At 41.1% G+C, this 26,023-nt stretch overlaps 2 protein-coding genes across 2 annotated transcripts in view; one reads left to right on the top strand and one right to left on the bottom strand.

Annotated features, from left to right (window-relative positions):
• Positions 1 to 18,624, top strand: part of LOC121949919 (transcription factor Maf) — an 87,305-nt gene extending 68,681 nt beyond the window's left edge. Inside the window, exon 3 of the mRNA XM_042495783.1 lies at positions 18,241 to 18,624. The gene's annotated coding sequence lies outside the window, so the exon portion shown is untranslated. The remainder of the gene's footprint in view (positions 1 to 18,240) is intronic.
• Positions 18,625 to 18,752: 128 nt separating this feature from the next.
• Positions 18,753 to 26,023, bottom strand: part of wwox (WW domain containing oxidoreductase) — a 153,410-nt gene continuing 146,139 nt past the window's right edge. Inside the window, exon 9 of the mRNA XM_042495782.1 lies at positions 18,753 to 19,631. Coding sequence (XP_042351716.1) covers positions 19,440 to 19,631 — 192 coding nt within the window. The 3' untranslated portion in view covers positions 18,753 to 19,439. The remainder of the gene's footprint in view (positions 19,632 to 26,023) is intronic.

The raw sequence follows: 26,023 nt of genomic DNA, 5'->3' as shown, positions 1-26,023 counted from the left end.
ATACTTTTGATTATAATTTTTGATGAGATAGTATACTATGATGTTTTTTTACAACATATTTTATTATGACTACAATGATAATAAAAATGATAATAATTAAAATTATAACATCTTCTAAATGTTTTTTTCAGGATGCTATACTGTGCCTTTTATGATGGTTTTCATAACGCCTGTGCTTGTCAAGTTCCATTGAACTGAGTTCTATTCAAATTTCGCTATGCTTGTTAAATTTACCTTTGTCTTGTCAACTGTCCCTACAGTGGTTTAATCATATTGCATTTCAATGTTTACAATTAAAATACTTACCTGCGACACCTACCTTTCTTCCACTTAGCCTTTGTCATCTTCTCTGATGTCTTTATTTATGAGAAAGGTTAATCAGACTTTGAAACCATAAAAAAAAAAAAAAGATATACAATTGTATCACATACACTTGTACAAGCTAAAGCAGTGTGTTATTTGTAAGCTTTAAATGCACATTTTTCAGGCCATAGTTAGTGGTTGCACTGGAACTCTCCGACTGGAAACATGCAACAAAGCACCCAAAATTGACCAAAGTGTTAATTCAGTATCAACAAAACTGAACAGTCTAGGCCTAACAAAGAAATTACTTCAGAGCTGTTATATTGGACGATATTAGATTGGACACGTGTTCAAAAAAAATGGTAACTCAGTGACAATATCATTGACAGGCTTCAAAAATACATAAACCCCTTCATGATTTACGCCTCATCTTACCATGATATTGGACAACAGACTGGACAATTTGTTATACCTTTTTGAATTGATTTCACTGCACACGTCTGGCGTATTCATGTTTTAAAAATGAGGAATCAGTTTGCAACAGACGTGCAGAATTCTCTGGTGTCTCGCTCGGCAGTCATGAAATTTAAACAGCTTAGTTTCTGATGTCTCAAAACAAATACAAGCTTTCGTTTTCAGATTCTTCAGAAGTGGCACACCTGGCTGTCATATCAACACTTTTACTGTATCAAAATATTTTCTGTGAGCATGTGGGTGATGAAAACTGGAGGGTGGGCTGTTGTCAGACGACATACTTTGCTGCAGACTGTGATATGCTGTGGACAGGACAGCCCTTGGCTCCGTCTGTCAGCGGGTGAAGCCCCTGTGTGCAGTAGTGTGGGCCGGCCGTTCAGGGTTCCCCTCTGTTGCAGAGCTGTCATGGTGACAGAGACAGACTGACATAGTGTAGCACTGAGAGGTCGCAGCCTTCAATCTGTCGCTCTTTTTCCATTCATCCATTCTTGTCTCTGAGTTTCCCTCATTCAGCCTCTCGTAGTCTCTCACCTTCTTCCTTTTCGCTGATGGTGTCATGGAAACACGCTGTGGGTGTTCAGAAATTAATAATACATTTTTATTTATTTTCAATCCAATTTGTTAATTCATCTGTAAAAAGTATCACAATATGGTTTTAGTTTGTTATGAAACCTTGACACAATTGCACAAATCAACTGCACATAACAAAGTATATCAACCCCCTTAAAGCTTTAGTAGTGTCAGCATTAAGTGCGTGTGTGCGTGTGTGTGTTTGTAAGTGTGTGTTTCCATTGTGTCTTCAGCCCTGTGATGTACTGTGGGAGGGAAGTTGATTGCGTAATTCTACAAACCTCAAAATGGTGCTTGTCAGATGATAATCTGCCCACTCTGCAGATTACTGCTCAGATTAACACACAATGAACACTGGGAAGGTGTGGGAGATAACACCCCCAATTTGTGCATTTGTGTGTAGATGCAATTGTGCGCATGTGTGCTTGTGTATATGTGCTAAAATATTTGTGTCAATTCAAATGTGCGCAGACATTTGTAGGTTTGTTTTGTTTGCATACTGTGTGTGTGTGTGTGTTTGTATTCATACACTCTTGTTTGTCTTGCTGCTGTCTGTCTCTGGTGTTAGGGAACACACATACACACACACACACACACACACACACACACACACACCTCCTTCTATAGCCTGGGGGTTCTAACAGCTTATTATGAGTTCTTAGTGGGAGAGGGAGGAGAGAACAAGAGGCCGTCTACACTTAAGTGGCAGCAGACAGCGGAGACAGAGAGATTTACTTCTCTTATTCCCGCACACAGAGATTTAAAGGAGCTCAGTCTGCGATTAAGAGAAACTACTTCTGTAATACTATAACGCTTAAATGTCTGCTGGCAAATGTAACGATTAAGAGTGTGTCTGAGGTAACGTTTCCTCCAAAAGGACACGCCGTTACAGAGGACATTACAGGGGATCTGCACACAGTTAAATGGAGAAATGTAGCTGTGGTTGTTTCCATTTGATGAATGCCAAATTTTCTCCGCTCATGTCTTCTCACTAGTCTGCGTGCTGGCTGCTCCCTTTTCTCACCATCCCCATTCTGTTGGTAGCCACGCTTAGAGTGTGTACAGGCATCTGTGTGTGGGTGTATGTATTTGTGTGCGTGTGTGCATGTCCATTCCCACTCTGTCAGGTTTATTTCTGTTATGTTTCTTAATTAGCTAATAAAGGTCATGGCATCTCTCAGTCAGGGGGGGACGGCGCATGCAAATGAGCCAGAAGGTCAGATGGATTAGTGACCGCCTCACACCGCCCAAATATGGACACGACCACGCTGCCATACAAATACCTGCAGCTATGAAAGAGTACCAACACACACATACTGATACAAACATGAATGGTTTGCTCAACGTTATTGTTGTTTATAGATAAACAGTGTAATTGTAGTGCCAGGCCAATGAGGTTACTGAGCAACTGGCAAATTCTCAAGTTGTATTTTTAGGAATGTCCTCACCAAAAAAAAAACATAAACATTGGTCTTTGGCTGCAAAACCTCTTTGGAGGGGTTGTAGTGGGCAGGCAGCATCTGACTGTCATAATGAGGACTGCTGTTTTTGTAAATTATGACTTACATTTTTATGATAATTTTCATGACATACTATACTATAACATTTTTACAAAATACTTTACTATGACACTTTAAGGACTTTTTTTTCACAACATAGTATACTATGACATTTTATGAATTTTTTACAACATGCTTCACTATGACATTTTTATGGCATTTAAAAAAGAAATATATAATATACTATGACATATTTATGACATTTGTTACCACATACTATACTATGACATATTTATGACATTTTTGTATGACAAACTACACTATATTTTTGACATTTTTGTATGACAAACTATACTATGATATTTTTTGACATTTTTTACAACATACAATAGTGTGACATTTTCAAGACATTTTTCACGGCAAACTACAATGACTAATGACATTTATGACATTTTTTAACAACATACTGTACTATGAGATTTTCATGCTATTTTTCACAACATACTTTACTATGAACTTAATATGGCTTTTTTTAGGACATGTTGTACCATGACATTTTATTGACATTTTGCACCATAAACTATATTAAAAAGATTTTGACACTTTTCATAACATACTATACTATGACTGACTAATAAGAAAAAATATAATATGCAATTTTAAAGCATTTTCACAACATGCTATACTATGATATACTATCAGGACATGTTTTACAATCAAAATTTTTATGACATTTTTCAGGACATACCATACTATGAAATTTTCATGACATTTGTCACAACATACTGTACTATGACTTTTTTATGACTTTTTTCACAACATGCTATACTATGACATCTTTTTACAACAAAATATACTATGACATTTTCATGACATTTGTCACCACATACTGTAATATGACATTTTTATATGTTTCACAAACTAAAATATGAAATGTTCAGATATTTTTCACTATACAATAACAATTTCAAAACACAGTATACTATGATATTTTTCCAACATTTCTTATGACAAACTATATGAAAACATTTTTTCACTAGCTATACTATGACATTCTCATGACATTTTTCACCAAATACTGTTTTTTGACATTTATGTGACATTCTTCACAACCAATATACCTTGACATTTTTATGACATTTTTTCATGACATACTCTATGACTTTTTAATGACATTGTTAACAACATTTTTCACAACAGACTATGCTATGACATTTGTTAGGAATTTTTTAACAACAAACTTTTATATCACAATTTTTACAACAATCCAAACTGTGAAACTTTGAAGACATTTTTTCATGATATTCTTGACATTTTTATGACATTTTTCACAACATACTGTACTATGACGACACGACTACAAAGTCGATCATCGAACTGCGGCCTAGAGTGTCCTGATGCCAAGTGTGCATATGGACACCCTTATGCCTGAACATGGTGTTTGTTATGGACAATCTGTGGCGAGCACAGAAGTCTAATAACAAAAGACCACTCCGGTTCAGATGGGGGGGGGGGGGGGGGGGGGGGGGCATTCCTCCTGATCACGCCCCTCCAGGTGTCACTGTCGCTGCCAACATGGCTGGTGAAGTCCCTAAGCAGAACGAGGGAATCCCCAGAAGGAGCACTCTCCAGCACCCCCTCTAAGGACTCCAAAAAGGTTGGATACTCTGAGCTGCATAGTCAGGAGGATCCGTCCCCCAACCCGAAGGTGGAGGGAGACTACCCTCTCGTCCACCGGGTTAAAATCCAACATACAGGCACTGAGCTGGGGGCAATAAGTATTGCCACCCCTGCCCGCCTCTCACCAGTGGCAACTCCAGAGTGGAAGAGAGTCCAATCCCTCTCAAGAAGACTGGTTCGGGAGCCCATGCTATGTGTCGAGGTGAGGCCAACTATATCTAGTCGGAACTTCTCAACCTTGCGCACCAGCTCAGGCTCCTTCTAGAGCTAGCTTCTGCAGCCGAGGACCGGACCGCCAAGGTCCCCGCCTTCGGCTGCCGCCCAACTCAAATCACGCCCAACCCCTTTTGCCCCTCCTATGGGTGGTGAGCCGACAGGAAGGAGGTCCCAAGTTGCCTCTTCGGGCTGTGCCCGGCCACCAGGCGCTCGCCTCCAACCCCACCCCCAGGCCTGGCTCCGGAGGTGGGGGGCCCGGTGACCCGCGTCTGGGCGAGGGAAACTTTGGACCATTTTTTTGTTTCATCATAAGGGGTCCAGTGAGCTACGCTTTGTCTGGTCCCTCCCCTAGGACCTGTTTGCCATGGGTGACCCTACCAGGGGCATAAAGCCCCCAACAACTGAGCTCCTAGGATCATTGGGACATGCAAACCCCTCCACCATGATAAGGTGGTAGCTCAGGGAGGGGACAACTTTAACCTTTAGCAAAAACTTTTGTAATGGTCATGCATTGAAACACTTCTGTCACTAGCAGGTCAGATCAAAAAAAGCCCATATAGATCATTTTGGAAGACACATGACCTATTTTGCTATTTAATTTAAAGGATTTGGTGTTTCTAGTGGCAATTAGTTTTTCTTTTTTTATGCCAATTTGTTTTGTTTCTTTTCTCAAGCCTGCATGTGTATGTTATCATTTTATCCTGATAAACATGTGCTTACCGCTCTTATTTGAAAGTGTCTCTTGCGAGTGGCGAAGTGCTCTCGCGGTGCTTTAGTCTTTATAACATGTGCTGCATGAATGCTTACGTAGATAAGATAAGAGAGGAAGCACAGATGCTCCCGGCGCTGACACGGTCCACGCTGTAGTGTTGCAGTGGATCTGTTACTACTCTTTAGGTCTATCACCTTTCGCAGCAGAGCTTGTCTCAGTGTCCTTTAGCCCTAAATCACCAGGCTGTCTCCATGTGTGAAAGCTCTCTCTCCCTCTCTGGGTCTATAACTCATCCTGTCTGTCTCGCTGCTCTCTCTCTCTCCACCATCTCACTCACTCTGCCTCTCCCATAACTCACTGGGTCTCTCTCCATCTCTAACCTGCTCACTCACTCCTCTCCCATAGCCATTCATGATTATATCTTTGTAACACTTCACTCTGCTTTCTCTCTCTCTCCCCTCCTCTCTTTCACATCCTGTCTCCCGTTTGCTCTCTAAACAATTTTCATACCCACTTTTTGACGTAGCACTGATGCTCTGAGTCATAGCAGCGTCCTCCCCTTCTTTTGTGCATCTCCTCCAAATCCCACCATTCATCTATTTCTCTCTGGTGGGAGGTTGTCTGGCTGCCTGCCTGACTTACAGCAGGCAGAGTGATGGACAAGGGGTGAGACCCAGTGCATTACACTCCTCTGCAACACAGCACAACAGAGACCAGACAACACTGTATATAACACTGCACTGAATACCAAATGATGCACAGAGGAGGAGGATAGACAAAATAAAAACTCCAGCGGAGAAGGAATGATAAACAACGCATCACTCTTGGGGAGCATCTCCGGTCTTTGAGCTCATTATGTTCATGAGCGAAGATAAACACAGCCGCATATCAGCGTGAGTGGAAACTCTTATAACGGAGATTTGAATTAATGCCAAACTTTCTCACACATGATGAAAACAAACGTGAGTAAGTACACCTACTATCTAGAGTCGCAGGCTGTTTGGCCCGCAGCATTAAAAGTGCAACTAAGAGTGAGTCAAACTCTGTCTGTGCCATATCTTCAGCTCAGCAGACCTTTATAGGAGATGATAGAGAGAATGGGACTTTCTTTGTTTAGATCCTTTTCCTCCACCACCACCTCCTCCTCCTCCTCTTCTCTTCCACTCAGTAAAGTATTTCTCCAGAATCTTGCTGTTGTTTCGAACACATGCTTCAAGCCTTAGCTGCCCTAAACTAAAAAAAAAAAAATCATCTTGCAATACTTTCTCAGGAGCAAATACCCAGAATAACAAATACAAACCCCGCCAGAGGAGCACAGAACCAGAGAAATGCACAGGACCTCTCTCTGTCTTCAGAAGTCCAGTATTTTTACTTTTCCTCCTGACATCAGATGTGTCTGAATATTTAAAAGACCCATCTCTTCCCTTATGTAATTTTTCACTTGATCTTAGAATATTCTAGTTATTTCACACCCATGACCCCTACCGCCTTAAACCAAGAGTCAACGCTTCCCTAAAGCCCTCTCTGACTTTGTCTTTCTTTTCATGATTTCCCAAATGCAAACATATCTCCTGTCTTCTAAACGTCTCTGTACAACCCCGGCGCCGCAAGATTTAGAGCCGTTTTCAGAGTTTAAAAAGGTCCGATCCATAATCACCAAAAGTGCCTCCACCATCTGTGGAATTACAATAACATGCATTTAAATGACTGAACTCAATATCTGTATCTGCTGTATATCACTGCTAGTCATGACTCATACTGCAGGCCCGGCCGAGCCGCGTGCTTAGTCTCAGTTTCATGTTAATATCCTGCAGATTAAGTGGTGGGGTGACCGTTGTATCACTGCAGAGCATGTTTGCCTCTTGTTTTTTTTTCAAGCAGACACAATGGAATATAATTAGTCGATAGCTGTTTCGCACTCAGGACTCCGCTCGCTGCTAATAAATGCTAACAACAAAGAGTGAGGCCGTATGTCATTCGCGGCATTAGCTACTGTACAGTTTTGTCAGACAGACTGCTCGCGAGTACATTACATACATTAACAGTGCTTCCATTCTCAGTCCTCTGATTACAATAAATGCTCCCTCGCATTGTAACGATGGGCTTTACAATAATGGGCCATAAATTAATACAGTGCTCGGCAGCAAATACTATTAAGCTGTTAGTGTTTACAGTATACCCATGTATGTATGGCTGAATTGGTGGATAATTACCATTCACAAAGGCAGTCACTCCAACACAACAGGCATTTACTTTCCATTTGTCACCATGTCGGGGGGAGGACAGAGGGGGAACGACTGCATTCTGATCAAGGATATCAATGCCCCAAATCCTTATTGATTTGAACAAGGGATCAATAAGCGAATTACCAGCTGTGTCTTACCGCTATTAAAACACACCAGCAGTGGGCTGGATCTCTTTTCTTTAATCTTACAGAAAAGGAGGGCAGGTGTGAAAAGCTTATTAAGGTATAATTCACTGCTCCGTCTGTGTCATTTGGGCTTTGTGTTATCACTGAGATCATTCCCACACATGGCTGTGTAGAAACGCTGTGAGTGAGTGGCAAGCAAGCATGTGTGTGTGTGTGTGTGTGTGTGTGTGTGTGTGTGTGCGTGTCTGTAAAAGGAGTATGTGTGTCTCTGTGTTGGGGGGGGTTGCTTCCATATGAAATGTACACGAGGGTGAATCTCAGTGGTGTTAATGGCTTTTTAAATGTCAGGGAAAGTCAGGGAATGATAAAAGAGAGATCTGTTATCCACTGTCCTCATGATCACCGTGGAGCACGCCGCTGCTCTCACCTCACCGAGGAGCCTTGGTCTCTGTGTGTGTGTGTGTGTGTGTGTGTGTGTGTGTAGGAGTAGGCCAACTTCCACCCGTGCTGATGTCAGCATGATTTATGCACCAATCAGATTAGCTCTGAGAGAGAGAATGAGAGAAAGAGAGCGGGGAGGGGGCGTCAGACATTACTTGCTGGTTTATTGTCGTGTTTTTCATCTTGTATTTGGATAAATCAGAATCGAAAGATGAATAAATATCACTTCAATTGATGCAGTTGACCCAATACATGCTGTATTTATGTGTTAGTGTATGTTTTCACACCATACAGAATAAACACACAGTGAGGAGAATATTCACAAACTGTCGGTTACACTGTCTGCCAAACAACACTTTAGGACTGGGCAATATCGAAATGTCAATATTTTCATTTATAAAAATATTTTTCTTATATTGATATGTCTGAGGATATATCAGAGGTGGGTTCAATTTATGTCCCCTCACTGAATTTCAAGCCTGAAAGCTAATGTTGGTTTTTAATTTACTGTAAGTGTCACTTTAATACTTACACTCAAATGTGTTCAGAGACATGTTACTGTTGTGTTATTCTTTAAAATGAGAGTTTGTGACTCGAGCTGGCATGTCTGACACAGAAAACTTTGTTATCGGGCAAAACTTTTTGTCTGATGAAGGTACCAAAATGTTGCATTACAACAATGATGGTTGCAGGTTAGACAGTTTGAGGGAGTTTTCTTTAAGTCATTTAAAAGTTAGAAAAGGAGGGATTATACAGAGGGAATGGTACAAATGTGTCCAAAATAATTATATCCAAAATAATCAAATGTGCAAAATCTTATATGATATGAATGAAATAATCAAATGATGTTAAATAGTAGGAACTGTGTCCCGCTGTTGCAGTACATCTAAAAATTTTCTGCAAATGTTAAACAAAACCAATGATGACTAATGATAACAAATGGTATTTAAATTTGAAAACATCATTTTGTAAAACGTGATTTGATCTTATCACCACAAAAACAATTCCCCTGAAACAATGATTATGATCAGGCCAACAACACAGTCTATCCAGACTTAGCTACAGGCCAGTCACTTTTTCGCCTACAATAACACACACACACACATACACACACACACAGAGGCACACAGAGAGATAGAAGATGTAGTAATAACACACAGCAGGTTTACTTTGATTTACCTTTTAAGGACACATTAGTTCCAGTTTTCTCTTAACATCTCAAATCTTCCCCAAAATCCACCCTCGCTATAAGATAAACGTCGTGTATGTACATGTACCAGTGTGTGTGTGTGTGTGTGTGTGTGTGTGTGTGTGAGTGTGTGTGTGTGTGTGTGTGTGTGTGTGTGGTTTGCCCGGTGCCCTGGCCTGCTCTAACAGAGGGTTGAGTGATGTCACAGCAGACTGCATTTTAATAGAGAGGGAAGCAATTAGAGAGGGGACAGGGCTAGAGGTGGAGAGATGGAGGGGCTGTCTGTGTGACACACAGTACGCATGGTTCACACACACACACACACACACACACACACACACACACTCATTACTAAGGATGAGTTAATTAATTGCACAGTGATTCACGGTACTTGTAATTAATCTCGTAGGTATGTGAGTGTGTTTTTGAGAGGTGACTCTTCTGCCTTCCATTTATAACCCACACACACACACACACACACACACACACACACACACAGACACTGTTGCTCCTCACATGAACACTAACATTTCTATTCCTACAGAGTTACTAACTAGTCTTCCTCAGTGTTGTTCAACAAAATTACAGCATCTTCTTATTAGCCATGGTTTTGTTGTTGTTGGTAATATTGTCAGTTTCAGCCTGAGGTTATTAAGGCAATTATCCCAAATTGTTGTACTTAAATTCATATATTGCTCATTAAATTTATTGCTGTTTACTGTATCTTTTACATCAGGTTTGCACATTTTACTGTTTGTCTCCTTTTTCTACTGCCTTGTGTCACCTGTCCTTTGTACACGTTGTGCGCGAATAAAAGAGAGTAAAGAACTATACAGTAAATGAAGGTTGAATGAGAGAATGATGTAATATAAAATCTAGATTTTAGCAGACATTTAAAAGATGTAATGTTTGCGTGTGTGGCTGCCTCAGTACCCACAGGGGAGTTGTATTTCAGAGAATAGACACTAAAACAGTGGGGACTCACATTATGCAGCTAAATAAATGACAGAAATGAAGCTATGAGGTCATGGAGTTTTTCCAGTGTATTTTGCTTTTTTTTTATTCACTTAAAAGGCTTTTCACCCAAACAACCCCAATTTGAGCGAAAGACAGTGAAAAAAATGCATTTATTTACCTTACAGTACTCAGTTACATTATGTCGCAGCAGAAAATGGCTTTTATTCCTCCTCTGAGCTCTTAGCACTTTTTTTTTTTTGGATTGGTCTAGTTGAAAAATTATGTGTATTAATCTTGGCCTCCTTTACCCATGATCCTTTGCATTTATCAGCATGAGCGGGAGTGGTGTAGCAATCACATTTGGAAATTAAACAAATAAAAAAGTTGAAGATAGCTGAGTGAGTGATGAGGCCGGCCAATTGGTCGCAGCATAAATCTCCGCCTGTCACCACCCCACCTCTGCCTACACACATTTGGATATTGTTATGATTTTACCGTGTTTGCATATATGAGCCTAATTTATTAGCATCAAACACCATCAGGCTTATTTACAAGCAAGTTCTGGTCCGCTGCCAGTAAACCCATTAAGTGCATTGTTGGAGAGTGGTTATATGATCAAATACACAATAGTAATTGTGAGTGGAGAGAGGCCGGAGCGTTTCTCAATGAGGTGATTATCAGCGCGCAGGTTATTGTGCTATTTCAGCATGACATGTAAATCTGCATCACACCGTCAATCACGGTCTCCGCCGTCAGAGAAGTGAGGTGTGAAAATGTCAACACTAAAGGATGATGAGGGGAAAAGAGTAGAGCAGGAAAAAGCTGTATGATAGAGGAAAATACTCCATATTTGTGTTTGGGAAAGAAATAGAATGATTATATGTTGGTTGTTGTTTTTCGGTGAGAGAATACAATCTTAATAGCTCCAGATGGCCCCAGTTACAGACATGAAACAACCTCACTCCTCTTTCCCTCAATTTTTCTCCCTCCTCCTCTCCTCCCTTGTGCTCTCTGTCAATATAGAGGCCCAAATGTTTCAAAATACACAGAATAGCTGTGTATGTTAATGCTCTGTACAAGAACAACCCCAATTACAAAAAAGTTGGATTGCTGTGTAAATCAAAAATGAAATGCAATGACTTGCAAATCTTTTTCAACATACAGTCAGGAGAAGAAGCATTTTTCCCATGCAGCTATTCCAGTGAAATTTAGCCCAGACTTTGGTATTAATTTATTAAAATGACACTAAAGAAATCGTAAATTTCAATCTGTAAAAATTATGTGCACTAAAGTGGCATTAAACAGGAAAAAAGCACTGAGCAAGCTGACTGAAATTTATTTCATACCAGCATCACATTAACACCTAAATAAACAAACTAATCTCTTACAGTGCTCAGTTGGGATTTTGGCCCATTTTTCCACACAGGCAGTCTATATGTCTTGAGATTTTATGGGTTCCGAATTGTGGATATTTAGATGGCAATTTCTCTTTTAAAATTTAACAATTAGTGCCCTCAGTTCAGGTCCCCAAGTGTTGGTGAAAGAAAAGGTGATGTAACACAGTGGTAAACATGCCCCAGTCCTAACTTTTTGTTGCAGGCATCAAATTCAGAGTCCTATTTTTACAAAAATAAGTAACAAAATAAATAAATGAAGTTTATCAGAACAGTATTTTAAAAAAAAAGATTTGCAGATCATGGCATTCTGATTTTGTAGATGTTTATTATTATTTTTTAAGTTTTATATCTGTTTTGGATTTGGGCTTGTATTTGAGCTGCGTGCAGGTGTGCATGAATTGTAAGCAGAGCTGGATAGCGACCCTATACTGAGAACTGAAAACTGTCAAGTACGCAAAGCTGGCACTGAAAGTGTGGTCGGCTGGTGATGTTGTATACTTGTTCTTTGATCAGATAGCTCCTGATTTTTGCCAGTTTTAGACTATTCAATGTAGCTGCTTGTGTAAGGCATTTAACCATTGAGAAGTTTAACTTCTTCCTCAAAAGAAAGGGGTTTAGTGGAAAAGCATCTTAACATTTCATAATTTTGGCTCTGAAACTCAGGTAACACATTGGTAAAAGTCTTGAAAACTTTAAGCAATACCCAATACCCCAGCCTGCGTTTTAGGCACTATTAAACAGCTCCTTGCCATTTTATACACCTTATACACAGCTTCATACAGCCAAGTACCACATTGTGCATCCAAAATATTTTACCTCTCTCCATGCACTCATGTCAGACTCACAGCCCTCAAGATATCATACATACCCATGACTACACACACACACACACACACACACACAGACTAACAAAAAAGAGACAGAGAGAAAAGGTCCGGGGCTAAGTAAGCGGTGCACCAGGTTATGCGTCATTTACCGCAGCTCAATAACAACCTTTCTCTCTGCCCGACACACCTGGTCACACAAAATGACACTCGCTGTCCTCTGAGAATGCACACACACACACACACACACACACACACACACACACACACAAACATATCTCCTTTCACCCTATGGTGGCCTTAACCAGACACATTACATCCCCACTCTACTATCTGCTTGTGACAGATGTATTTATGTAATGGTTTTGATAGATATTGATTCACACGGCGGAGCCAGTTAAGAAGCGGAGAAAAATGAGATTTCAAAATCAACATGGCTGAGGGTGTGTGTGTGTGTGTGTGCGCAGTGGAGGTGATGCCTAACAGCAGAAGAGAGAAAAGGTGAAAAAGAAAAGAGAGCAGAGGTCAGCAGTGACTGCAAACATTTAGAGGAAGCTCAGGTGGAAATCACAAACATTTGATTCACAAAAGAGTGATGGGACAGGCATGAACTCTGTGTGTGTGTGTGTGTGTGTGTGTGTGTGTGTGTGTGTGTGTGTGTGTTTGGACTGGCATGATCACATGTGTGTGACCTTGGCTGGGCCCAGTGGTAAAGTGGGGCGTCAAGAGAGTCAGTGTGAGAGCAGCCAAGCGTTCTCCCTCAGATTAGCGGGCTTTATTACTGCCACCAACCACTGGCCTGACAAATCCTCTTATTTCATTTTACCTTCCTTTACCTCTGCCGTGCTCTTTCTCCTTTCCTCACTCTTTTATTCCCCGAAAACCTCCCTCCCCCTCTTTTCTCCCAACTCTGCGGTAGCTTTGCATGCTCCACCTTACACCCCGCCTGCCTTGCTCTCAGTTTTCCCTCACGGTGTATTTCCTCAGTTTTTTCTCCTCATCCTCTTTCCATCTTCCACACCTATACAGCTCTTTTTTCTACCTTCCTTGACTCCACCTCGTGCTCCACTCCTCTCTCTATCTCTCCCCCCTCTCCCTCCCCTCTCTATAGTGTGATGAATCTGTAGACAGGGGCTAATAATTGTACTTCAGCCCAAGTGCTCATTTTTCTTTGTGTTTGAAAGCTGTGACAGGCAGGAGCTCTTTTTTTTCTAACCCCCCCTCGTCCCTCCTATTTCGCCCTCTCACTCTCTCTCTCTCTTTTCTTTCTATCCTCACACAATGGGTGAGTAAAATAACTCAGGGTTTACAAGGTCATGCTGTCTAGCGGTGAGGACACGCTGGGGATTTGGGGCTGGAAGGATTTCCTCAAAGGTGCCGTGTTGAGGCTTCAATAAAAACAGAGAAAGTTATAGATTGCACAAGCAGATCTGCAGGGGGAAATAAGTGCATTTGATAGTGAACAGGCTCACTGAATCACGAGCTATCTGGATCCAAATGTTATCAATGCTGCTTCTGAGAATCTTTATAAAAGAGGTGGAGAGAAACGTCTACTTTGTTGCATGTGCCAGCAACTCCAGCATCTTCGTATTATACAACATTAATCATTTTTGCAAAGAGAAAGCTACTTAAAAAAACGATGCTTCCTCTCATATAAAACATCCACATCTTATTTTCAGTGTGTTTCGTAGCAGTGTATCTTTTTTCTATTTTAGTGCTATGGGTTTGTTACATCTCAGAGTGAAATGCATCCGGCACAGTGAGATGGAGCAGCCCCACTGTACTGTTTACCACTACAGCCTCATGCACATATGCGCACACACATGCATGCACACACACTTTCACACACAAAATAAAATAAAATTGGATTTTTAAAAAATCTGCAAAACAAGATATTAAATTAAGAGATATTATTTTGACAAGCAGACTTTTTCTTTTTATTAAAACATACTAATTAAGTACCAAAGGAGTCTGGGGGAATGATCGGCTAATTTTTCTTTCTGCAATTATTAAAAACTATATTATCTCAGTCTCCATCCTAAAAAAGCAGTGTGCAAGCAAAACGCATGTGCAGATATTGCAGGGAAATAATGTTTCCATCGACTCCACAGTAACTCTTTATGAAAATTGATCAAGGGTTTTAATCACAATATCATCCTCAAAAGAGAGAGGTGGAACAAGAGCACAGGGGAGGGAGGAGGACAGAGAGTAAGACTTTATTGCCTGCTGTAGTTAGATGGTAAATTTCCTCCTGGCAGATATTTATTGAGTTAGTTGAGTCTAGAGAGAGCTTTAACATTGATTGTGATCATTAAATATATCCGCTCGAAATGGCAACATGGCATTCCCTCAGTCAGTGGAGCCAATAGGAGTAGAACAAAGGCATAATCAAATCAATCCTCTCATAATTATTCTTTGAGAGGTGAAATTAATCACAAGAAGAAATAAAAACAATAATGGAAAATGAAATGGTCAGTCGTAAACAATTACGGCCCAAATTGAAATAAACTCAGTGAAGGGGAAAAAAAATCAACTGTAAATCCAACTAATTAAAATAACATTCTAATGTATATTGGTTATTCGGTTTACACAGGCTTTCAGTTATTATATTGTCTTGTACTGTTATTATAAGAGAGAGATAAAGTGACAGAAATGAAGAGAGACAGAGTGAAAAAGTGTGTGTGTGTGTGTGGGTATGTGTATATGTGCATATGCGCGGGGCCTCGGCTGTGGGGTCAAAGGATCAAGGTCCTACTCTTGTGAGAGCCGTGCTTCTCTCTTCTCCCTGCTCGCTGAGAGGAAGTGTAGCTCATTGATTAGCTATCAGATGATTCCGATAGGGGCTGATCGATAGGACTTTGTATGAAAGCCAGGCAGGGCCCTCCCTCTTCACTCAGGCACACACCCATGGATCGGCCACTGCAGTGCACAGCTGCACGGACGTCTGGTTGCTTGTTTGTTCTCCAGGAGATCTTCCTTTGTGTCTTCGAGTCCGCCCCTCCAATCGAAGGCTTTCTCAAACGCTCTGTCTGTTTTTTCGGTTTTCTATAGCTTCACTTTTATAGAGTTGTCATTGATAAGCTAAACCTGCAAGCTTAGCCGAGCATGATGCCTTCATCATTAGTGTCCTTCTTCAGCAGGGAGGTGGAGGAGAGGGGACAAACATGGCAGAAGTAGCAGGTGTGGATTAAGTCTCTTCAGGATCATCACAGATGCAGGTTGTGAGATTGTGATAAAATATCCATCCTTAGAAGTTATTTTATCGAGAATTTCTTTGAACTTTCTTTGAAATATTTCAAGAGCAGTGAAGTGTGACAAAATGCAAGACCCAAAGTAAGTGATTAGAGGCAGGAGTTGTCTTTAAGTATATCCAGTGGTGGCAGAGCCAAGCATGAAATCTGCAACTGGAAACAGTAAGCACAGCAGGGCAGACTAACTAAACAAGTCGCTGGGGCCTAACAACAAGCAGAGGGAAACTAAACAGCTGACACGCTGAACACTAACTTGCTGGGAAATGTTTGTTCAAAGCTGAACTGGGCAGACACTATGGAGGGGAAGAGCGTTGTCTCTCAAAGAGGCTTGAGTCAGGCAGAAAATGTGCTCTTTAACTGAGTAACAAAAGGCAAATTTACCTGTGCCTTTCTTTTCATGGAGAGTTTACCATGGATAGTGCCATGAATGATCAGCACCACGGACAGCAGCCAGAGGAATACTTGATCATCATTAATATTTTTAACATGTAGGAGATGTGTAGCCAACATTGCTGTTTACTCCTTTAGCTGAGGCAGAATTACTCTGTATGTTGTAGATCACAAGCATCACATAGGTTTACTTTAAGGCAGGCTTTTGACAAAATTACTTGATGACACTGATTCGTGTGTGCTGTTCAGAGCTGCTGACAGTTTACTCTGAGCAATAAGTTGCAAAAATAGTCTTAAAAGCTGTTTATAAAACATTCAGCCTGCCCACATCACTGATTTCAGTTGCTCCTGGCTGGTAGAAATTTTGGTTTCAGCCATGCTTCTTGTCAGCATGTGTAACATTTACACCATTATGTAAACAAGTCGAAACTTTGCTGTTAATGCGACATTAATTCTTCTTATCATATTAAAAATAATACCGGTATTATAGTGGACGATATGATTTGGAACACAGAGTCACCAAAGGTGGGTTAAGGCCTTCTTGATTTTATGTGTATGACAACTTAAAAAAAACAGTAGGCCTATGTCTCAGCATTTCATTCATTTCTGTGAAGAAGACTGAATGAAATGTTTATCTTTAAAGCTTAGATTATTATTCAAGGTATAATATTAAAAAAAAAATCTAAATGATAAGGGCACAATAAACACCTGACCACAAGATTTAATTCACAGGGCCTTCCCTCTCTAACAAACCGCCTCGTTCTACCTTAGAGAAGCATGCAGAAAAAAAGACCAAAGAGAAAAAAGAAACAGCCAAGCATCAGCAAATAGAAAACACTGAATTTGTCGAAAAAAGAAGCCTATAAGGTAAGTGCTATTGAAAATATTAAAAAATATATAAAACAGACAAAGAATTGTACAGAAAGTTCCTAAAAATATCAGGAAACTTATTTCTGATGCAACATTCACTGGAAATAATCAGCTCAAAATTCTCTAAAATCTCTTGTGCTACACAAACGCCCTGCAGTTCTTGCGTGAATTATCTGGCATAATTATGTAACTACTAACATTACTACTGTAATTCCTTAATAATAATTTGAAAAAAAACCATAAAATACTCTTCACTTCATCAGGTGGGTTTCAGTTTACTCAATGACAGGAAAAGGGTTTGGAACCAGCAGAGTCGATGGCTGTAATTTTATTAGGGATCACAGCATTGTACTGTTTCTGGAAAGATTTATAAAAATCAATCACTGGGTACATCTGAGACACCAATTGCTGTTGCAGAGTGTGTCTGTGTTGTTTCTGTGCTGTATCTCTGTTCCAGGTGTGCTCTGTGCTGTGAAAGGACAGTGATAAGACACCTGTACTCTGAGTGCAGTTACAGATTATAGCGGGGCAGGACACTGGTATCAGTGTCTGGACAGGCCTTGACTGTGTAAAGGCACAGCGTGTTTCTGACTGAGTGTGTGTTCTGTGAGTATGTCTACGTACGGGGGACAGAAAGAGGCCTTATACGAAGGGAAAAAGCACTCCCAGATTGTGGTGTAACTCTGTGTATGTGCTGGTGTGCGGGCCAATAGTTACTCAGCTTTTTCTGACACTATGAGGCAGCTGAAAAACCATGTGTGAGAGTGCAGGTGATCTCTGGGATCGGCTGGTTGAGTCTGTCCTTTGCACGCGGGTCTGACATAAAGCACATGAGCAAAGCAGAGAGAAAATGCTATAAAACACACAGTGTAACTCTGATGCTTTCTTAATACACACTGAGTATATTTCTCTTCTCAGGAAAAGTTAGTTTTTTAAGACTTTAATGTTGCTCACTTGTCAGCTCCCTACACAAATATCTCCCCCTAATGGCCTCCAAATGAATAGACTTCCACTGTGCATGTCAAATGATTTCACACACGTTACTGTAAAAGGGATATTTATTAAATGTTTTTTCTCATTTGTTTTTCTCTTACAGATATCATGAAACTGGAATGCTGATGTTTCAAGAGCGACCTACGGCACCCAGACTGCCATAAAGCACAATGTCTCAAAAGCGTCCCAACAGCGGCTTCAGGGCAACCAATCCACAGCAAACCCAAAGCCAGTGTTCAATATTAAAACAATAATGATAAATAATATCAGGAGACTGAAATCGCTCACATTCTTCAACTTGAACAACAAGGGAAGAAACAGATATTAAAGATCCTGGACTCTGGACATAAGATTCTCCACCGTCTGTATTTGCTACTCAAATGGACACAGATCATCCCATAAATACCTCCAAATTGTAATTTAGATTTACCAGAGTATAGATTATAAATACTAGGTTGAGTCAAATAGCAAACAGAAAAAAAAATATGATGTCCACACCCCTTTAGCACATGCCCCGAAATCAGGATAATGTAAATATTGTACAGAAAATGAATAGGGACATTGGTAAGAAATAAAATTATTGCAGAATAATGTATATAGCCATAAGAATCATACCTAGTGTGTTTATATATTCATGAGTGTCACATGCCCATTACTCCTTATTTCTTCCCTGCCCAAAAAGATTTAGCACAACAATTAACCAACACTCTCTGTATCTCAATAGGAAACATTGACATCTACGTAGAACTAGAAAGGAGGATACTGAATTAAATTGGGAGGACACAATATTTGCCATATAGTGCACTATTGCTGGAAACAGATGCATATGCCATAGAGTGTATGCTTATTAGGTAACCCTGTACTCTAGCAAGACAGGTCATCTGCGTCTTTGAACTTTGCTCTTTTAAATATGCAGTTGCTAAATGGAGAAGACTTGAGAAAGTTACAAAAAGCTACAGAGACAAACAGAACAGACTTAAATAGATCCCTGAATTCCTCCCAAATCTTCTCCCGTCCCCTCCCTCCCATTGTAAACTACCACAGCAGAGCTGCACACAACTCAAACTTTAATTTATTCAATAGAGTGTATATGAAATCCCCTCCTGTACTGTGTATTTAGCGTGTTTTAGCCCCTGTAGTGACGTGACATACCCAGATCTATGGTTTGGCAGCTCCCTTGTAATGTGCAGTCAGAGAACAGTTACCTGCAATTAAGTTCATACCTAAATCATCATGAAGCGCCATCCCTCGTCTTTGATTCCTGTTTGGCTAGTCCACCTTCTCCACCTCCTCCTCTGTCCATCAGAGGGCCTGTATGCCTGCTGACTTCTCTGCAACCAGGCGCTCGCTCAGCTCCCACAGGCTGGCAGCGCTGCTCTGGTCCTGGGCCTGGATGGACGGCAGGCAGCGGAAGCAGTTGTTGAAGTACATGCCGCCTATTCCCTCCAGCTCCGGAGCTACGGCACAGTACACCGTGGTGGCCGCCCCCTGTTGCTGTGGACAGAGAAACACAGAGAGAGATGCAAGTTCAGCGGGAGAATCATGACGAGACGGCGTCAGCCTGCAGGAGGACACAAAATAAAGAAGGCCCATTTACTGACTCAGACATAAGGACGTGTCCCGACCGGAGAAAAAGAGCAAGGACAAACAGCGGACACCGACCACATCGCTGTGTCCTCTGTGAGACACACACACACACTCAAAAGAAGAGACAGCAAGACAGAGTGTCAACAGGAAAAAAAAATGACTCCACACGCTGTCTCTCCCCTCTCCCTGCAGCCCATGATGACTGGGTCATATTACCATGGGAACGGCAAACCCCTTACTGTACATATATTTATATACATATATTTATTTATTTATTTCTCTACCTGGTGTGTACAGGACCTCTGGCGTTTTGGGACCATGAGAATGCTACAGATGTATAGACTCACAGTGGAGAATGTGAGAACATGAAAATGACACCAGCTCCTGTCTGGATGGGAATCACCAGGAAAATCACAGCTTTTCTGTATAGTGTAAAAGAGCAGGTTTTAATGTTGTGGTTATGAATATGTATATTTTCACATGATGTGTATATGGGTTCAGCCACGCTTTCAAAGTTAAGACTAAGTATTGGAAATGATGCAAGAACAATTACATGTTTAAATCAAAAGTTGGTTTGTTATAGACAATACACAAACACACGCAGACACACACGCCACAAGGTTTTCTCTCTCTCTCTCTCTTTCTCAGTAAGTCCTCTAATTTTTTTAAGTTTAAATCTGAAGATCACTCAAGTCTCAACCAAGAAATTGACTCATGTTTCATGTCCTCTCAAGCCAAGACACACTGTGAAACAGTGTTTGGACGCAACCTGCTAAGTTCTCTAATACACCCTGTCCCATCAGTCAGTAATTAGCAGGGATATTCTTGGAGGAGGGAGATTTCTGTGACATTTGAAAATGAAAGTTGAAACTGCAGCAGAATAAACACGTCAGAGAGAATTACACACATAACCCAACTGCTCAAAGAGGGATCTTTCATGTTGCAGCTCCAGCTAAAAGCTGCTGTGACAGCTTCCCCGCAAACTCCGGGGCTGGAGACGACTTCTATACGGCCACATGAAATGGCTCGCCTCTTTATCTCCCAATGAGAGGCAGCGAGAGCGAGATGGGGGGCAGAAAGAGTGAGAGGGAACACTGATGTGGAGGCTGAGGACTGTTTAGCAACAGAGCACTGGCACACAGTGAGACAACCCCGGATATATGCTGTCGTCAAACATGGGCAAGACACACAAACATACACACATGCATAATGGAGCCACGTTACATGCCAAATGTTTGAACAGCTTCCTAAAGCAGCTGTGAGACAAACACACATGAAGTGGAAAGTTCCATTGAGGTCTAAAGCATTTAGACTTTCACATGCAAGTACAAAAATATGCACAGAAATGCAAATGCAGTGAACGTAATACACACACTGACTAGAATCCAAGAAATATTTTTTTCTCATCAACACACACTCACACACAACCCCCTCTGAGCTCTAAGTAAACTTCCGCCAGGAGGAGCCCTGGTGTGTAACGTTGCAGCAGCAGATTGAGCGTGTTTGAAGTGCAGTGTGATGAGAGAGCTGGTAAACAGCAGATGAAAAGGCAGCATCTCTCTGTGCGCCGCTGTCTGTCTCACCTGCCAGTGGGGCGATAACTTCATCCACATCACATGTCACTATATCAAAGACAGACAAATGCCAAGCAGTGTCTCTGAGTTGCAGGTTCACACGCGCTCAGTTTAACTCATCTCCCTCGCTTAGGGCATCTGATTTAGCTCGTCTGAAAGCTAAATGCCTTTTAAACTCCACTGAAGATTTCAGTGCTGCATGCTCTGCCTCGCTGACGCCCCCCTGAACTTGGCTGACTTTCAAAGCAGTTTGTTTGTGACCAGTAACCAAACACTGGCCTGGCTGCAAGTTGAAATATTGATAAAAAAAATAATTTTTTACTTTCATAATTCAGATTTATGTTCAGTATTTTTTTCTTCATATAAAAGCAAGAGTCTGTACAGCTGTTTCTCTACCAGTTAGCAGTGCATTGACTGTACTGTGTGTCCAGCAATGTGCTATCTTATTGGTGTTTAGCTCATCCCCCTCACCACTTGACCCTGTGACCTCTGTAGAAGATAAGGCTGATGAGATTAGGCATTAACATGCTCAACCACCCACCACAGCCATCTATCATTGTGTGTGTATGTGTGTTTGCAGATAGGAGGAAAGGGGTGTGTGAGGTAGTAAGAAAGAGAACAAGAGGGGGGTGTGCAACAACCTCGATACACTCGCATTACAAAACAACACATACAGTATTCATACGTGCATGCCTGAACATGAGCATGCGCCTGCACACGAGCACGAACAAATTCGCAAATAAACATTTGGGACAATCTACATGAAAGGTGATATCACTGATCCAGTGTGCATCATACACATCTGTGGTGTAACAGCCATTTCTAACCCATGTGAAACTGTAGATTATGCCTGTAAATTTAGCTGTCTACAAACTGATGGATTTTTGATGTGTGTCTTTCTAGCTTCTGCAACTAAGTGTGAATCATTACCTTGTGTACAGTAGTTTTCAGAGAAACATCCGTGATGTTTTAGACTTGTTCTCTATGACCCAGAGCTGTAGACTTTGACTTAACTTGACAAGAGACTTGACAAAAAACTGGAACAGTTCTGACTAGATAACACAAAAATAATAATAATATGCCGCAATTTGCCGTGATGCAGGTTATTGCAAAGGTTTTGTAGCTGTAGTAAATAAAGCGCATTTACTTACTCATTGTGATTTAAGTTATGATTGCCGGGTTTTGCTGCCTATTGCTGTGCAATTGGCCTATTATATAATCCGGGCTTGGATCCATCTACATACTTTTAAAGCCACTTCTTAATATTTTTTTAAAGATCTAACAAATTGCATTAAGAGGACTTGGTCTCAGCTATGTAAAACTTTTTTTTAAAGGTTTTGACTAGTGCTACCATGTCATTACAGTTAGTACAGTTACTCCAATATCAGTATCGGAAATGCCTCTAATACTGCCTAAAATGCTGGATCCTTTATTGGTAGCTAAGAAGTCTAAGCACCAATCTGATGCTATGTAATTAATTATTGAACCTAAAGGTTCAGAAACACCAAAATGACATCACAGAACAAGCGGCTATGACAGCCAACTGTTGTGTCGCCTCACGTCGCCTATGTCTCGGCCAAAAAGCTGCACATGAACACACAGTGAAGACTACAACTGACTGAGAACTGACTGAGAACAATACACACGTTCAGCGTACGAGCAGACGGCGGTAGTCTGTATTTGTCATTGAAAAAGGGAAACTGGATGATTCTACCAAAGAGCTCAATGGCTAAAGAACAGTAATCTGACCTAATATAAAATGTTGTTCTGACCTCACACCCTCTTGACTTTAGCCCTTTGTTTACTTTCCTCTCTTCCTTTTCTCATGTGCTGAGCTGAACTGCCAATCAGAGTGATTTCACTCACCGACGGGCTCCTTCGTCTCTGATGTAGATTTATAACGCTGAAGTGGGTCACACCGCAAAGACAAGGGCAACAGACCCTCAACAACAGCCCACAATTGACTGACAGCTAACCGTTTGGCTTAGTGTGTCAGGGCCTTAAAAGTAGTTTCACACCCAAATAAAATGGCAGTTTTTCCAGAAATCATTTGTTCTTCGCCCTTTTGATACAGCAGCCTATACAGCAAGTTGTCAGCAGTATAAGCAGTATTTTACACTGGAAAGTCCCACCAGTAAAAAAAGGAAATGTGTACAGTATGCAAGGCTTTAGTTTCAGTGTTAGTAGTATACAGCTGTTGATATTTTTTAAACGCAGTCGTATCAAAAATATAACCTCTATAATAGCATTCAGAGACCCGAAAGACACCAATTGAGACTAGAGACTTGACCAGGACTTGTTTTAAATTACTCGAGACTTCGCTTGAACATTCCCTCCAAAAAACAGCTCTGCTATCACCACACAGATTTTGGGAGGGGAGAAGATGGGACAGATCAAATGCACCAAAACAACCCTAAAATGTTCCTTGATGCTACAGAAATCACTGCACCACAGCAATATGACAAACCAAAGGAGCAGGACAGTTCTTCTATGTTTATCTGCTTTTGTGGGTAACAAAAAAAACACACCCAAATCCTGAGAAAATACTCACAAAACACCCTGCAATAAGCTGACAGTAGATAAGCAGCAATGAGCCTGCACTTAGCCTGGGATCCACTACTACGGCTCTGGAACTGCCCTGGGATCAGATCCAAGTCTTCCAATCTCAGTATCGACTCAATACCCATGGACCTCATGGACTCGCAATAGAAATGTCCTTGTACAGTGTGACGCAATAATCAGTTGCTGAAAACATGAGCGTATTCAAAAGCAAAAAGGGTACAGGGGGGAGACGTGATGTTGTTGAATTAACAGTAACGTTACTTTGCCGTGTTCTGTTCTGTGTCTTCATCATCCAAGTTGTACTCAGCTGTATGAGCTTTCTCTGACCCTATGCATGTGACCCTTCAACCCCACATCTGTAGTTATGACATTGACCTCTCCCTCTGACCTGGATGTAAATAAACCCAGTACTGTAGAGCAGTCTGTTTTTGGCCCATCCCTGTACATATAAACCTGTAAATACAAACAGCTATGCATGCTGAAAACCTAGCAATTCTTTCAGGTACTTTTATAATCCCCAAATTCTCATATGGCATGTGCTGAAAAAACAGAATAATTTAAAAAAGTAGAAAAAGAAAAGATTAAAAATAAAAAAAAATGTTTAAAATATATGAGTTGATAATATTGTCAGGCAATATCCTCTCTTGGACAGTGTGTGTAGAGTCTTCCTGTTTTCTTACTCCTGTGGGTGGTTCTCTTCCTTTGCCTGTCCTTCTGTGTTTCTGCTCACCATCTGTGTCAGTTGTTGTCAGTTGGCATTTGTACAGCAGCGAGGGTTGAGGCAGAGCAGAAAAGAGAGTTCACCAGCTGACCTCTGTGATGGCACTCCAATTCAGCCACAGTGCTATATGTTGGCAAAGCTATTTATGCCAAGGACACCATTTGAGAAGTTCAGTTCCTGGCATGAACCACAGATCATTAGGGCGTATGTCCGTGCTTGTCATGTGAAGGCCCTCTGGATACGCAGCAGGTCAAGAAAACAGTTTCGGTTTGAGCCAAATTTCAATTTTTTAATAACATTTTTGTTAGCTTGTTTGAAGTTTGTTTAGCTGTCAATTACAGACAAGCAGCATCCTATGATTTGAAGTGCAAAGTTCTATGAACAAATACTATTTAATATCCTGTTTTAGATGAAGTCACATTTTGGGAAAACAGTAAATTACAGAATCTTTTTCTCATCTATAAGTGGTAAAATACCTGAATTCTACGGTTGGTTTCTTGATGAATAAAACTTATTTTCTACTATCCAGTGTAATAAGGCTACAGCATGCATTTGGAAAGTATTTCCTGGCTTGTAGCCCCAGTAAAGGGATCAGGAGTGCAGTTTTTGCCTCAGCCCTCTGCCTGGCCTCGTGGACTAGCTATCCTGAAAGTGGGATTCAAAAAGGGATTGTGATTCTGTTTCAGGAATGTTTTTTTCAGCCTGTGATGTTTCAAATAGATGGAGGTGTCTGATTTTTAATCTGTGCTAAAGATATTTTACATTTAATAAATAACCATTGAAATCAAAAACTCTCTCTGTGTATCTGTGCAGTTTGTGTGTGAACATGTGTGTGTGTGCAGAGCCGTCTTTGCCCTCAGCCGTTGTAACCTCTGCAAGCCGACAGCTCAGCTAAGCGTGCCTGGCCCAGCTGTAGAGGGAATCCGGGGTAACGCGGTCCCCTCAGATAAACAAGCTGTCCATCCATTCAGCCTGACCACTCAACCAAGAGGAGAGGAGATTAGTACCTCAAACACCTCAGCGCACACTTCAGAAAGCACCCTGACACTCACCCTTGTGACTCTGTGGTGACCTCTGTCACCCTGACTGAGTTGGGCCAAAGGTCACAGTAGACATAAGCAAGTAAAGGTGCAGTTCTAGCGTGATAAAATAATCCACAAGCTCTCTACAAATCATTCACGTCTACACATCCAACAACGCAGAGGCTAAAGGTCACTAGAGACAACACGATTTTGTTTTCGTCATTCATGATGCCACCATGTCAGACCACGATATAAAAAATTTGTGCTGTTTGGCCGACAGACTGGCAAAACTACAAGTGTGACGCTGACCAATCACCGTATGCTGTTGCCATGACGTCATCTGCGGTCATCGCGATCTAGTTCGTAGGTCTTCAGGGAGGCAGATCAATCATGGCTACCGCAGAAGCGCTGTGTGTTACG

Source organism: Plectropomus leopardus, chromosome 11 (genome assembly GCF_008729295.1).
Source record: "Plectropomus leopardus isolate mb chromosome 11, YSFRI_Pleo_2.0, whole genome shotgun sequence".
Lineage (NCBI taxonomy): Eukaryota > Metazoa > Chordata > Actinopteri > Perciformes > Serranidae > Plectropomus > Plectropomus leopardus.
The sequence above is the reverse complement of the archived record's forward strand: the minus strand, read 5'-3'. Positions and strand labels throughout refer to the sequence as shown.